General features: G+C 35.1%; 2 protein-coding genes across 2 annotated transcripts; both read right to left on the bottom strand.

Annotated features, from left to right (window-relative positions):
- Nucleotides 1-4,169: 4,169 nt before the first annotated feature.
- On the bottom strand, nt 4,170-9,890 carry LOC130511748 (F-box protein At3g54460-like). Its single transcript, XM_057009280.1, has 8 exons — nt 9,235-9,890; nt 6,004-8,532; nt 5,712-5,919; nt 5,364-5,636; nt 5,213-5,272; nt 5,006-5,136; nt 4,729-4,843; nt 4,170-4,571 (listed from the first exon to the last, which is right to left on the bottom strand). Exons 1-8 carry the CDS (start codon nt 9,801-9,803, stop codon nt 4,416-4,418), a joined length of 4,041 nt encoding a protein of 1,346 aa, XP_056865260.1. The 5' UTR covers nt 9,804-9,890; the 3' UTR covers nt 4,170-4,415.
- A 623-nt stretch (nt 9,891-10,513) lies between these two features.
- On the bottom strand, nt 10,514-12,669 carry LOC130510705 (uridine 5'-monophosphate synthase-like). The gene is made up of 6 exons (XM_057007284.1): nt 11,805-12,669; nt 11,636-11,719; nt 11,442-11,524; nt 11,273-11,360; nt 10,947-11,201; nt 10,514-10,861 (listed from the first exon to the last, which is right to left on the bottom strand). The coding sequence occupies exons 1-6, from the start codon at nt 12,594-12,596 to the stop codon at nt 10,730-10,732; spliced, it is 1,434 nt and encodes a 477-aa protein (XP_056863264.1). The 5' UTR covers nt 12,597-12,669; the 3' UTR covers nt 10,514-10,729.
- Nucleotides 12,670-14,423: the final 1,754 nt, after the last annotated feature.

Raw genomic sequence — 14,423 nt, 5'->3', positions numbered from 1 at the left:
TCAAGATCTGTGAGAATCAAGACAATTGAAAAGGTATATAAAATTCTCAATTTATCATATTTGTCACTGGATACATCCCTTTCTTATTATTTGAGAAGCACTATTAATATTTAACCTTTACTTGATGTGTGATTAACCAAAATGCCATTACTGATGTGGCAACTCCATAATCCTTCTCAAACCATTTATTAAATTGGACATAATTTACTAAAATATTTACAATGAAATGCCATTGGACATATTAATTATAAAAGTTGATGTTTGATATGTTACAAGACTCGCAGGACGATAACTAAACGAATAGATGCATTAACTTTAGTTAATCAAACGAATTTTATATATAAACCAGATTGTAACGTTATTCGATTGGTTGTATAACCATTTTCTACGTGTTATACTCTTATCAATTAATATTTAAGAATAAATAATTTTCATGATCCACTCTTAGCAATGGTCTCATAATGAATAAATAAAATTTTAAATTAGTATACTCTTTGCAAGCAAGTCGATTGTTCAGAACTATCGTCTATAATGTGACGTTGAAGTAGTTTTTGATATATATATATATATGTCAGATTGAACTTTTTTCATATTTATTTCTTTTGATATATATATATATATATATATATATATATATATATATATATATATATTTTACATGTTTTACTCTTAGCACAAAAATATACTTATTGATAAATATACAAATTGATATATTTATTTAGCAATGGTCTCATCAGTTATATTATATTTATTATGTTGAACATATATAAAATCTTTACTAAACTCGATTAAAATTTGTGAATTACATAAAGGAATAACATGTTTATCTTCATTTGGCTCGGTCAACATAATGAAAGTAATTGATTTCAAAACTGGTGGTGGTCAATTCAAATTTAAAATATATGGAATTAAAGTAATTGATTTTCTTTCCATCAATTATTTTGCAGCATCAGCAAAAGTATATAAGTTAAGTTTATGATGAAATTTTGAATTATACAGCTAATGTCTCATATCAAGTAAATGTAACGCCTACACTTAAGGGAAGCACATTGATTATATAATATGAATATGACATACTTTACATAATTTTGGTGGGAATTCGGCCAAAAAAATCATGAACTTTTCTTAAATTGCCAAAAAAATCATGTACACTTGTCTGGCCAATAAAAACCTAAACTTTCGTTGACTTATTTAAATAATTTAGAAACTTACGATTGACTGACCATATTAGCACACCGTTAAACAAGAGTTAAGACATCGTTAACACAACGTTAACTGTTGGCGTTAAGTAAAACGACGTCGTTTCGTTTTACACTATTTAAAAATAAAAATACGAAGAGACCGGGTTTCGAACCCAGGTTGTTTGGATCAAATGGCAAGGTATTTTACCACTAAGCTAGTGGCACATTCAATGTATGTACTAACACATTTACTTTTATTTGGTACTGATTTTGAATATAAAAAAATCTCTAAAAATTTAAACGGTCTCTAAAATTCCAAAATATGAAAATAAAGAATTTTTTTTTACAATTAATTTTGAAACTAAAAGTAAAAATAAAATTTTATTTTTCCTTAAAAAATAAAAAATCTTCCAACATTTTCATTTTTAAAAACAATTTCCAAAAAAAAAATTTCATTTTCAGATTAAAAAATCGAAAAATAAAAAAAAATCGAAAATATCAAAAAGTTATAAAAAATCGAATCTGAAAATAATCAGAATTTATTAAAAATATTTTTTTATTTTTTTTATAGAAAATGCCAAAAAATAAAATTTTTCATTTTTTCAAATTATAAAAAGAAAAATTGAAAAACAAAATTGGAAAAAATAAAATTTCAAAAAAAGGGATAAAAATTTTCAAATCTGAAAACATATAATCAGAAACTATAAAAACATTTAAAAATAGTAATAATTTTTTTATATATATATATATATATTTTCTGATTATATGTTTCAGATTCGAAATATTTTATAACTTTTTTTGGAATATTTTTTCGAATTTTTTTTTATTTTTTCAAATTTCTTTTAAAATCCGAAAAATGAATTTTTTTCTTTTTGGAATTATTTTTTCAATTTTAGAAATTTTAAAGATCTTTTTAAGTTTTTAGATAATTTTTTATATTCAAAATCAGTACTAAATAAAAGTAAATGTGTTAGTACATACAATTAATGTACCACTAAAGTACTTTGTTATTTTATCTAAACAACTTGGGTTCGAACCCAGTGGTCTACTTGATTTTATTTTCAAATCATGTAAAACGACGTCGTTTCATCTCATTTCAAAACGACGTCGTTTCATTTAACACCAACTTTCAACGATGTTATTTTTTTCTGTTAAATTTGCTGACGGCGTGCTAAATTGGCAAGTCAACGAAAACATTGTTAACTAGTTCTAAAGTCAATGAAAAGTTTGTGTTTTTTTTGGTCAGCCCTAAAGTTCATGTTTCTTTTGGCAATTCTTGAAAAGTTCAGGATTGTTTTGGCCGAATTCCCTAATTTTGGTTGATATAATTCGTTATATTTTGTGTTTAGGCAAGTTTTAAGTTAAATTGGAACGCAAATTCTACTTGCTAAAAAAAGAAGATGTTCTACATAACTATAAATCAATATTTCCGGACATAGAAAAAAATCTTATTTAGGTACGATAACAGAAAAATATCACTTGGTCCATTTTATATGATATCCCCTTTTTATTATTCGAGGAGCAATATTAAAAACTAACCTTATATATATTTGTTTTCTTTGGAACATATATAAAATCATCAGTAAAGTTATTAAAAACGATGGCAGATCACAAAATTCAATTTATTATATTAGTGTTTATATAACATAATGTAATGATTAAACTTGTGAATATCAGTTTGTCATAACTTTTTTTATAGAGAAAACAAATTTTATAGAGAAACCAAATTTTATTTCTTTGGGTTCACGGAAATTTTATAGAGATTGCTTCTCCTTTGCCATAATTTTTTTTATAGAGAAACCAAATTTTATTTCTTCACGGAAATGTTTGAGTCATTGTGGCTTATTAAGTTTCATCATAGTATTTTGATTCAAGGGGTTTATAATATAGTTTTAATGATATTATATATCTATCGGTGATACCTTGAATCACTTTTTAAAATTGCCAAAAGAGGATTCAATATTATTTTTTTAAAATCGATTGCTTCTCCTTAATGCAAAACTATTTGATCGTTTTATGGCAAACGGAAATATGAATTGTCAATAAAAATTTTAAAAGGTAATGCAATCACGGGAAAATAGATTCATAATTTAATTAGTTCATTGATTCGCTTAATTTAGGTGTCTAAACATCAAATATGAATTGTATTGTGTGACCTAATGCATGATCTTAATAATATATCTACCTTGATTATGGCATTTGATTCGAAAATTAATACATGTCAAATTAAGGTCATTTTTGAATTGTAAATCACGTTAAACTAAGAATATAAATGTGATTGTCACCGATTGATTTTTACATGTAATATGATTGACCAAATTTGTTGTTTGTTTCCTATTATACAACAACCAAATAGTATGCGATAAGGAAGAAGTGCAAGTAATATATTCAGATTTCAAAATGAAATATGAAATTTGATTGTGCCAATTAATGATATCGAATATACCCTAGACCTAGGCACCTTGAATATATAAATACTAGCCCGCATAGCTACATCTCCTCACCATTGTCTCCTTCTCAAAACATCTTTTCCACTACCTTTTTAATATCTTTTAATTTATTTTTGTTTTCTTATATTTGATTTCTCAAAGTTTTATTAGTCTATTGCTTATGTTTCGTTTTATCTTTACTTAATAATTTTTATTATATTAGTATTTGATTACTCTTATGAATTCACTTCCAAGACTTATAATTCAATTAAACAAATAAAAATTCAAGTTTAAGCAAATGAAAATTAATTTATTACTGCAACGTGCAATTTTGTTTAAACTTTTATTTTAAAAAATGTAGAATTTCTTTCTACAACTTTTACCAAATTAATATATATTAACTAAAAATGATAATCTATTTAAATCTACTCACTCCGCACATGGTGCGGGTTATCACCTAGTTTATTAGAAAATGAATGAAATTGAAAGATGATTTTGATAGTGATGTAGGAAGATTATTCACAGTATGTATATGTTACATTGTTAGGATGTTAGTTAGTTTTTTGATTTGAAAATGAAAAATCATTTGATTTCTGTAAGTTTATAGTAATTTATACAAAATCACTGATTTCTATAAGTTTTCTCAATAACTAAAACTACATCACACTTTATTTCTCTGAACTCTTAAGTGTTAGTATCAATCTAGGTGTTACTGATACCACAATAAAAATGGTGATATTTAAGCCCTCCAAGAAGCAAAGCTGCAAAACCCTTATGAAACTACGATAATTTAGAGATGAAGTCATTATGTGTTGCCCTCTGATCGAACAAAGATAAGATGGGACAAGTAATTGCTCTCTGCCAAATCATGTAGGGTGCGCCTGCTGCTGCTTCGTGTTGTTGTCTCTTGCTCCACTTTCACGTAATCCCCACTGGATAATCTATCACTCTTTTCAGCATCCTGCTTAAAACAACAGCACACATGGAGAATTTAGTCGTCCAGTGATAGAAACACAATGACACACTGATTATATCCTACTCAGACCTTCACCCAAAAGTATATGTTCTTATGACTAAATAAATAATTGCAGAGCGAACGGAGAAAGAAGCAATAGTACCTCTAGGAATCTCATCATCTGCTCTTCAATCGTGCCACGCATGGTTAGCGTTTCTACATAAATAGGGCGTTTTGCGCCCATCCGATGAGCACGACTGATAACTTGCTCTTCCATGCTGTTCATTTATTCAGACATATATAGGAATCAGCAAACCACATAATTTTTTTATGGATAAATCATTGACAAAAGGAAATGTATGGTAACGACAAAACTCAAAAAAAAAAAAATTCAAATCTACAACCTGTGAGCTGAATGAAAAATTTGTTCAGAGTCATACCTTTTATCCCAGATTGGTTCCATCAGGAACACATGTGTTACAAAGCTCAAATCAAGACCTAGCGCAGCACTTCCATCCATCAAAAGTGCCATGCAATCAACATCATTCTGGAACATGGCCAGATTTTTCATCTGAAAAATTGTAATCGAAAGTTGTTATCCGTCTAGCGGAAAGCAGACAAAGAAAACAATCAACAAGGCACGTTACCTTCTTAGACGAAGGCATTGGACTGTACATTCCAGCAAACTTGATGCCAGCAATTTCCAACTACAAACGCATGATTTACCATTGCTCAAAGCTTTCAAACACAACTGAAGGAAAAACAATGACCTTAACGAAATAAACAGTAAATTCGTACCTGTTGTTCAATCACGTGAATATGCTCAAGAAATTGAGAGAAAATCAGAACTTTATCAACAAGTACCATCTGAGATCTCAAATCATGCTCATGGAATTCTTGCCCCAAAAAGGCTTTCGAGGTACCATGGGTATTCTCTTCAAGGTTGTCACAGCTACTTTTGTTGAAAGACGAAATGCTTTTAAGATTACCCTCATGTAACTTCTTCATTCTGTCCACGAGATAACTGATTTTACTGCTAGACGTAGATTGCCAGTCAGGATTCCAGTCATCCTGCATAATAAAGAGAGTATTTATATATGTTCAAATCCTTACCTTATAAGATGGTTTATTTATACTCATATCTACCTGATTATATGAAGGTTGTAACTCAATAAGATCCTTCGGCACGGGCCATTTTGGGTTTGGGTTTTCTGGCCGAGCCAACAGAGTTTCCATCTCATATAAGTGTCCGCAACCAGGAAAAGTACACTTTTCGCTATCAAGAGAAACACAATCCAGACATAGCAAGTGTCTACATGGAGTGATTACAGGCAGTCGGCACCATTCCCCACATCTATTATAAGATTAAGAAAAGTCAGATACTAGTGTCAAATGTTCTAAACGAATGAGTAATGACAATACTGGATTTAAGACATACCTTTTACAGTTACAGCCACTAATAAGGCAATTTTGAATAGAAGAATACTCCTCGGTCGAATCGTCCAGACCACCTTCAACTAAAGCATCCATTGTCTCTTTAATATCCTGACCAGCGTCAGTCATTTTAATATGACCAGCCACACAGCAAGATAGTCTGACATTATTTACGGTAGCGTTTCGAAATTTCCACTGTTTAGAGTTAAGCAGACTTTCGACATGAGACGGGTCATTCCAATCAGCTAATAAGATATTACGCCTAACCGACTCCACTAGTTCATTGTAGCTTCTTGCATGCCTTGGGACGAAATTAATGTACGTCGACTTCTTGATACATGGAGGAATCATCCGCAGATCTTTCTTTCTAGAACATATCATGTATCTCTGAAGCAGCTGAAGTAAACGAGAACGACCCTCCTCTACTTCGGCTTCAAATGGTCTAAGGATCCCAGCTTCCCAAAATTTTAGATTGTCTCCGTATACTTCTTCGTGAAGAAACTTTAAAAGAGGTTGCAGATGTGAAAGCTGGCTATTTGGCGTGTTCGGGGTTGGTGTTCCTGTCAGTAACCAACGACTAGAAGCTGTCAGAGAAACAGCCATCTGAAATTTATTTGTCAAACTGAGACTAGAACCAAGAGTGTGTCCTTCATCTAGCATGACCCTCAGCCAATGCACTTGGATCAATGGGCTCTTCTTCCGAGGATTCCATTCAGCACTTAAGCGACTAAAAGTTGTGATCACAACATCATAGTCCCAAGCCAGGTTGTGCGGAGAAAGCTTCTTATTGTCAGTCCAAACGAGGATACGTAGCTGACCAGGGCTGACATGTTTATCGATTTGTGTTTTCCAGTGATCAACTAGATTCGCAGGCACGACAACTAGAGTTGCTTTTGACAAATACAATCTAACTGCATCCAGCGGCTGACAGAGAGCAACCTTGAGGGCAGGTGAATCAAATACTAAGTTCTCAAGAAGCTTTGGATAAAACCACCTCGTGACACCCTTTTCAAATCTACTCGTTAGACCAAATGCGTGAAATAATCTCTGGTATCTATGGACATTTTCAGGTGGACCTGGTAAGCCAAATGTTTCCATCAGTGAGAGCTGCTCAAGAGAGAGTTTAGCAAGCCAGATTAACGCATTATTTACATGTTTATTTACTGAAGCCTTGTGTTTCCTAAGGACACTGGTAAAGAAGGAGATATTCACAATTTCTTCACCAGAAGCTCCCTTAGCATAAAAACCTTGCAAGTAATTTATTGGTTGGGATCTATCCCATAATTCTTCAGGATCCTTGCAACTCTGATATGCAGGGTCAGCATTGTTGCTACAAAACCATGCAGAACCAGTAACAGATACACCTTCGTCTACTATTCTCCGCCACTTTGAGCAAGCATCACACTGTACCCAAATATCGCTTTCCACATCCGAACCAGTAGGACCCTTTCTCTTACAACCAGTTATCCTACCAAATTTCTTCCAAGTCCCATTTCTTTTAGCTTCCGTCACTTCAGAGAGCTCAGATGCGCCATTACATGCATGCAAGAGATTTTTTTTGACATCACCCAGGCTCCGTCTACGTTGATCTTCTAAATCAAGGATAGTTCCATATTCGTTTTCAAAGTTTGCGTTCTTAGACTCAGAAGTTTGACCATCTGAACCAATCAGGCTAGCTTGCTTAAGCGGCAAAGATTTTGACTCTAGCAACGGACCAAAGGCTTCCAGAGAAAGCTGGCTTCGAAAGCTAGATGGACTTAGAAACCTCTTTACTGCTAACATGCCGTTAGAAGTGATCTGGTCACTTGTGTACTCATAATAACCGCATTTTGTGTCATTTTTATGTGTACACCAAATTACAGGAAGTCCCTCCGGCGGATCAGCCATTGTTCCCAGCGTCTTCAGAATAAGTGACAATGCTGTTATCGTCTTGCCTAAACCTGGTTCATCGCAGAACATTCCCCCACGAAAATCCTTGACCATGGGGGCTGCCTCAGTGGTTATATCACCAGACACAACGTTTATGTAAAAACTAAACCCATCCTCAGTACTGAATTCCAAGTATAGGGGATGTGAGAAAACCTCAGCTTTCCTCTCACGCTCCAACATCCAACCAACTGCTGCCTGCTGATGAGGAAATAGTTTAAGGTTCATACATGGCACAATTAGGAAGGCCAATGATCTAAACAGACGGCAGACTCCTGCAACGCTGACAAGGTCTTTCGGGTTAAGTTTCATCAGAATGCTGGTTAAAACGTCATCTGGGAGATCCCAAATACCAGATGCATAAGAGTCAGTGGATGGTGATACTCTAGAAGAATCAAAGACACCATTATTTCCTGGACTGGGCAAGCTCTGAAAAATTTCATGCAGTTTAAATAATCTTCTTCCTGGAGAATCTGGGGCATTACATTGTAATTTGCAATCAAACACATGGCAGTCAAATAGATTCCAGATGGCTTTTATTCTTCCATTGACCTCTTCCCAAATGCTTCCCCCGCTAAGGATTGAGCTTCTCAGTCCCCAGTCACAGCTGCAGAGAACTGGAATACATTAATAAAATGCCAGAATTGCAACTTTTCACGCTAATTCACAAAAGACGTTCACATTCATATAGCATATGATGCATTTCCAAAGAGATACATAAGTAAAAGGGAAAAAACTACTCCATCCTCTACAGATATTCTCAGTATTACAAAGTATAAAACTTTTTAGTCCAATTGAAATAGCCTCAGAACTTTTCCTAAACATAGTCAAAGTTGATCAGCAACAAGGAGGAGCAAGAAACAGTATTGCTTACGCAACGTGAACCCTAATCAATATAGGTAACAGTAGATTTCAAAAGCAATTACACGTGAGGCACACATCAGAATCACACACCCAAATCCGTTTCATCATATCAGCAGTTATTCTCCCTAAACCTACACAAGTAGGATTAAGAAACTGTCCTACGCTACAGAAGGTGGGACTAAGTTCCAATTGAGATCGTCTCAGAACTTTGCCTAGATATCAAAGGAAGACAGATATTGATAACAAGAAAACGCATTGTTTATGCAAAATGTGAACTTTAATAAACAAAGCTAACAGTAGATTTCAAAAGCAAAGACACGTGAGGCAGACACATCAGAGTCACACAAACACTTCTGTTTTAAGCATTCATCACTTATTCACCCTAAACCTATACAAGTACGGTTAAGAAACAGTCCTAAGCTATATAAGGTGGGGACTAAGTTACCTCAGGTGCTTAAATAAGGCAGCAGCAGTAGCGTGGCACCTAGGAAACTGCCATCCCGCCCACAATGCAACAGGTAAGAAAACATCCACCAACACCACAGCTCTCTCCTCTCCACTCTCACACTTATCAGCCTTCACCACTCGACACACCGTCTTCAAACATTTATTACCAACCAAAGCGTGAAGCTGATGCACTACGCTTATGCTTCCATTCACCATACCTAGACTCCTCCTAACCGTCTTCTTCTTCCTCCCCTGTCCGTCCGGAGAAAAGCTTCTGCTTCCCGAGGAGCCTCGTCTCTTCGATCTCTGAGTCTTGCGGCGTTTCGGTGTACTCTCCGATCCGCAATTATCATCAACATCCTGATCTCCTTCGGCGATTTCCGGAGCTAGGGATTTGGGATCGGAGGTGGAATTGATGAGGGATAAGATCAAGCCGTTATCGGATTTGAAACCATCATTGGAGATGAAACAAGAGGAGCCTAGCGATAGTTCATGCGGGGAATCGACGGAGACGACAGCGCGGAGGAAACCACAGAGTTTGTAATCGGAATCTATGGAAACATCCATCGGAAGAATCTTAATTGATCGCGAGGTGGAAGAGTAATTTAGGGTTGGTAAAAAGATCTCATCTTTCTGTTTCTCTTTCTGATCAGAAAAAAAAAAAAAGTTATATATGTATCGCTGGGAAAATCTTATCTCTAGTTTTCTCGTCCACGTCAGCAATAAAGCCACGTACGCCTCCACAGCAAATCAGATAGATCCACGTGTATTTCGTTTCTGGTAACGTTTTTCGCAGTAAATTAATATATTAATAGATTTACATTACAGCAAAATAAATCATTACATTAATACGCAGAAATTTAATTTAAATAAAAAGTATTAGAATATAACCAAGCTTTTTGAGCAGAAAATTTGTTCAAATATGTATTTTTAAAACCAGACCAATCCGATGTTGGACGGAATTCGACCATGAACTAGTTATATACTCGGATTGGATATAATAAATCGGTTCGATATTCGATCATGAACCAGTAATGTAGTCGAATTAAATATCAAAGTTACTAAACTGATAAAAACCACTAAAACTATCAAAAAATCTATAAATCATCAATATAAACATAAAATTAGTTTATATTTATAAAGTTTTATGTTTAAAATTTATTTATACTTTAGTTATGTATAATATATCCTGACTAAAATATAAAACCAGATTATTTCTATTTTGGAGGAAAATATAGAGTTGGGTTGAAGATGTAATTAGGAAGTGACATAAGCGATTTTTGTTGTTAAACCGGTAACGTTTTATTTTATTAAAGAGAGATTCTCAAAGCAAATACATAACCATATGATAATAGCTCTCCACGCTCACACTTATTTGAGATTTGAGATCAAATTACAAATCAACGAGACATGAGTTTTAAAACTCACATGAATCACAGAACTCACACAAAATAGCATCAGAACACAAACTCAACCACCTCACAGAATCGAAACTACTGAGAGCATTTCTCCACGTAAGCTTTCCAGCCTTCATCTCGATACTCACGAGCCGTCACTGCAGGGTTCTCCGCCTTTATGATCCCCCTTCCCACGATTATAATGTCACTTCCCCTCTCAGTAATCACCTGAAACAAGACAAGACAAAAATACAGACTTTATGTTTCTGGTTCAGATACTAATTATGAATGTAAAGGTTTAGAGAGGACTCACGGAGTGTGGAGTGTTGTACTGTTGACCAAGTGCATCACCACCTTTCACCATCTGAACACCAGGGGTTGCATGGATCATAGACGGATTCACATTTCCGCATTTCCAAGACGCTGGATTAACCGAGATGAACCCCATCACGAAATCTGAATGAGCCTCTGCGATTTTCACCGCTGCTGCAGTGTAGTCTCCTGTGGCTAGGTTACCAGCAGAGCTCATCTCAGCTAACAAAAGCAGACCCTTACCACGTGGCAAACCCTGAAACCATAGAATGCCCTCAAAAATGTTAGTAAGAACGAAATAACCAAATGATAAATACAAAAATATACCTTCAACTTGAGACCGTCCACGATTCCTGGCCCTGATATGATGTGAGCGTTTATGATATCAGCCCATTCTAATATCTTAAACACGCCTCTGCAAACAAACCACAACAGAGAGACTCTATGAAAACTTGAAAAGACAATCAGTAAGATACAGTAAAAACAAACGCATTACCCTTCATACTGCATTGTGACAGTGTTGCCAATGTCTGCAAACTTGCGATCCTCAAATATGACAAAGTTGTGCTTGTCTGCAATCTGAAGTAACCATAACAATGGATCAATGAGTATCCTAAAAGGGTTTAAATCTAAGCCAGCTAATGAAGAACAGTCAAAATGGTGAAAAGACTTGTTCAAAGGATTCATTACCGAACGGAGTTTAGAGCCAAAATCAGAGGTGAAATCAGGAAGGATATCAACATGTGTCTTCAACATACATATCTCTGGTCCCACCTTCATGAACACAAATGAAAGTATTCAACTTTTGATACAAACTCTAACCAAACCGATTCTCCAAGAACAGAACAGAGTTCTTTACCTTGTCAGCAATGTCAAGCAACTCAGCAGCAGTACCAACATCAGCAGCTAAGCAAAGATTAGTTTTTTTCTCCATCATAACCTCAAACAGCTTCTTCCCCATCAGATTCTTACACATCTCAGACCTCTCCTTAAACCCCAAAGCCTTAGTCTTAACCTTCTCCACAGACGGAACACTAACCCTACGATTCTCCTCCAAAAACCTAAGCAAGTTCACTTCCGCCTCCTCCTCAATCTTCCCCTTCTCCTTCAAAACCCTAACCATATCCGTCAACCTAATCATCGAATGCAACCTAATCCCATTCTCCTCCAGATTCTCCCTCCCACCCTGCTCCCTATCAATCAACACCACCGCGTCGCTGACCCTGAGCCCGACCCCACGGAGAGGCGCCGCCGTCTCCAGAACCGAGCCCCCGCTGGTCACGAGATCCTCGATTATGAGGCAAGTCTGGTCCTTTTCGAAGACTCCCTCGATGGCTTTGGAGGTGCCGTAGTCCTTGATCTCCTTGCGGCGCATGAGCATGGGGATGGAGTTGGTGACGGAGACGACGGTGGCGATCGGGAGGGCGGTGTAAGGGACGCCGCAGACGACGTCGTAGTGGGTGGAGGGTGGGAGGGAGGTGATTAGGGTTTGGGAGATTAGGGTTAGGAGGGAAGGGTAGGAGACGATGAGGCGGAGGTCGATGTAGACCGGGGAGATGATTCCCGATTTGAGTTTGAAGTTTCCGAACTTCACGGCGCCGATCTCGTGGAGTTGGAGGATCAGTGACTCCATGGATGATGATGATGGCATTGTTTTGAGGCTTTGTGAGGTTTTGAGAAGTGAGAGGACTCAGTAGTGACTGCAAGCTAACAGAGTGTGTAGACGGGGTTTTAAATACTCTAGGTTTTGTTTTGTTACTTGACAAAAAAAAAGGTTTTGTTTTTTTTTGGATTTCACTCTATTTTTACTTTGATTTCGTTTAGAGATTTGTTTAAATTTAACAAATATCTAAAATTTGACTGTATCATATAGTAGTATTCAATTCAATATTTTTTTGTAAAAATACATTAAATTATTTAATATTTGGTAAATATTTATTATTTAAGCAAAATGAGCTGGATTGTCGTGATAAAATATCTGAAATAGTTTGTTTCATTGATTCTATAAAATTTTAATTACTTTTTAAAACAGATAAAATGCAAAAGGAGATCATTTTATATAAAAAGTTTGATGAAAATGATTGAAATATTCCATTTTTAACACAAATATTCCATTTGTTAATCTAAAAAAAAAAGAATTCGTAGACATGTTTGAAAGACTATCAAACCTTTTATTAATCCAGTGCTCCACTTTTTTTTTTTGCTAAAAATCCAGTGCTCCACTTCCACATACAAAATGTTTAATTATTTTTTTGGAGCACTATTCTTAACAAAAAAAAACTTTATTTTTAACTAAACCATAAACAAAAACCAAGAGACAACTTTTCTTTAACAAATCGATAAAAGTTTTTTAATCAAAACACCCTTTTTTAATCAATACACCTTTATTTTGGAAAAAACACAATCGATAAAAAAAATGTTTGATCAGAGCAACTTTATTCCTAACAAAACCATAAACAAAGGCCAAGAGACATGTTCTGTCTTAAAAGGAGATTAATAAAGGAATTTTTTACTTTCTAACACACTTTATCACTTTAGAATTTCAGCACAAGACATTTTCTACATGTGACAACCTTTTGAGCTAGTGAATGTCATATATGCCCTCATATAATAGAAAACGCAAAAATCACATCGGTCTGATTTACTTGTTGTACCAACCTTTTTTAATCAATTTCCCAACCCTAATTTTTAATTCAAGATTCACAGTCTCTCTCCACTCACACCTTTTGCAGCAATTTTCTCTCACATACCAGACGCTTTCTTCTTCCTTTTTCGCCTCCAAACCACTGAATCACATCATCTCTGTCATTCTTCTGTTCTTCAAGGTCAAGACATGCAAGGTTTGTTTGTTTCTTCCTAATCTACACCTTCTTTTGTCGGATCCAGGTTTTTAAGCTTCTAACTAATTTCTTCAATAGCTACACCGACTCTGTCTGGGTTTTATGTTCTCGATTCAAACCCATAGAACACCGATTGGTGTTTGTGGGTATTTTTGGGGATTTAATTCACTTTTTCGTACCCAGAAACATGATTTCACAGTTTTTAGATTTGCCAAAGTTAATTTTTATTTTTTTTCAGGTAATAACCTACCAGGCCACCACCGCTTTCATCCGCCATGTAGTTTTAGATTTGTGGACGGAGTAGAAGTAAGGAAGATTTGTGGATATCCTTATCACCAGCCTGATTGCATCGGGGTTTATTTTGAACATTTTGTGGATGCAATAGATTGGGAAAAAGTGTATGTGGATGAAATATATGAAAAACGTTTTGTGAACGGAATAGATGTAAGAGGTTTTGTGGATGGAGTAGAAGTAAAAAAGATTTGTGGACGGAATAAATCTATAGGTCTGACCGTAATTAAATGGACGGAACCGAAGTAAAAAAGAATTGTGGACGGAATAATCCACAGATCCGACCACAACTTAGTGGACGGCGTAGAAGTACGACATGCCGTGAAAATCCTTATCAAACTGACCTA

Source organism: Raphanus sativus, chromosome 4 (assembly GCF_000801105.2).
Source record: "Raphanus sativus cultivar WK10039 chromosome 4, ASM80110v3, whole genome shotgun sequence".
In the NCBI taxonomy this organism is placed as follows: Eukaryota; Viridiplantae; Streptophyta; class Magnoliopsida; order Brassicales; family Brassicaceae; genus Raphanus; species Raphanus sativus.
The sequence above is the reverse complement of the archived record's forward strand: the minus strand, read 5'-3'. Positions and strand labels throughout refer to the sequence as shown.

Excerpts from the sequence above, each read along its gene's own strand:
- LOC130511748 (XM_057009280.1), bottom strand. The coding sequence starts at position 9,803 with ATGGATGTTTCCATAGATTCCGATTACAAACTCTGTGGTTTCCTCCGC. Across the intron at positions 5,920-6,003 it reads AGTGGCTGTAACTGTAAAAG|ATGTGGGGAATGGTGCCGAC; the intron begins GTATGTCTTAAA and ends ATCTTATAATAG. Across the intron at positions 4,572-4,728 it reads AGATGATGAGATTCCTAGAG|GATGCTGAAAAGAGTGATAG; the intron begins GTACTATTGCTT and ends TGTTTTAAGCAG.
- LOC130510705 (XM_057007284.1), bottom strand. The coding sequence starts at position 12,596 with ATGCCATCATCATCATCCATGGAGTCACTGATCCTCCAACTCCACGAG. Across the intron at positions 11,720-11,804 it reads TGCTTGACATTGCTGACAAG|GTGGGACCAGAGATATGTAT; the intron begins GTAAAGAACTCT and ends GTGTTCATGAAG. Across the intron at positions 11,525-11,635 it reads TTGGCTCTAAACTCCGTTCG|ATTGCAGACAAGCACAACTT; the intron begins GTAATGAATCCT and ends TGGTTACTTCAG.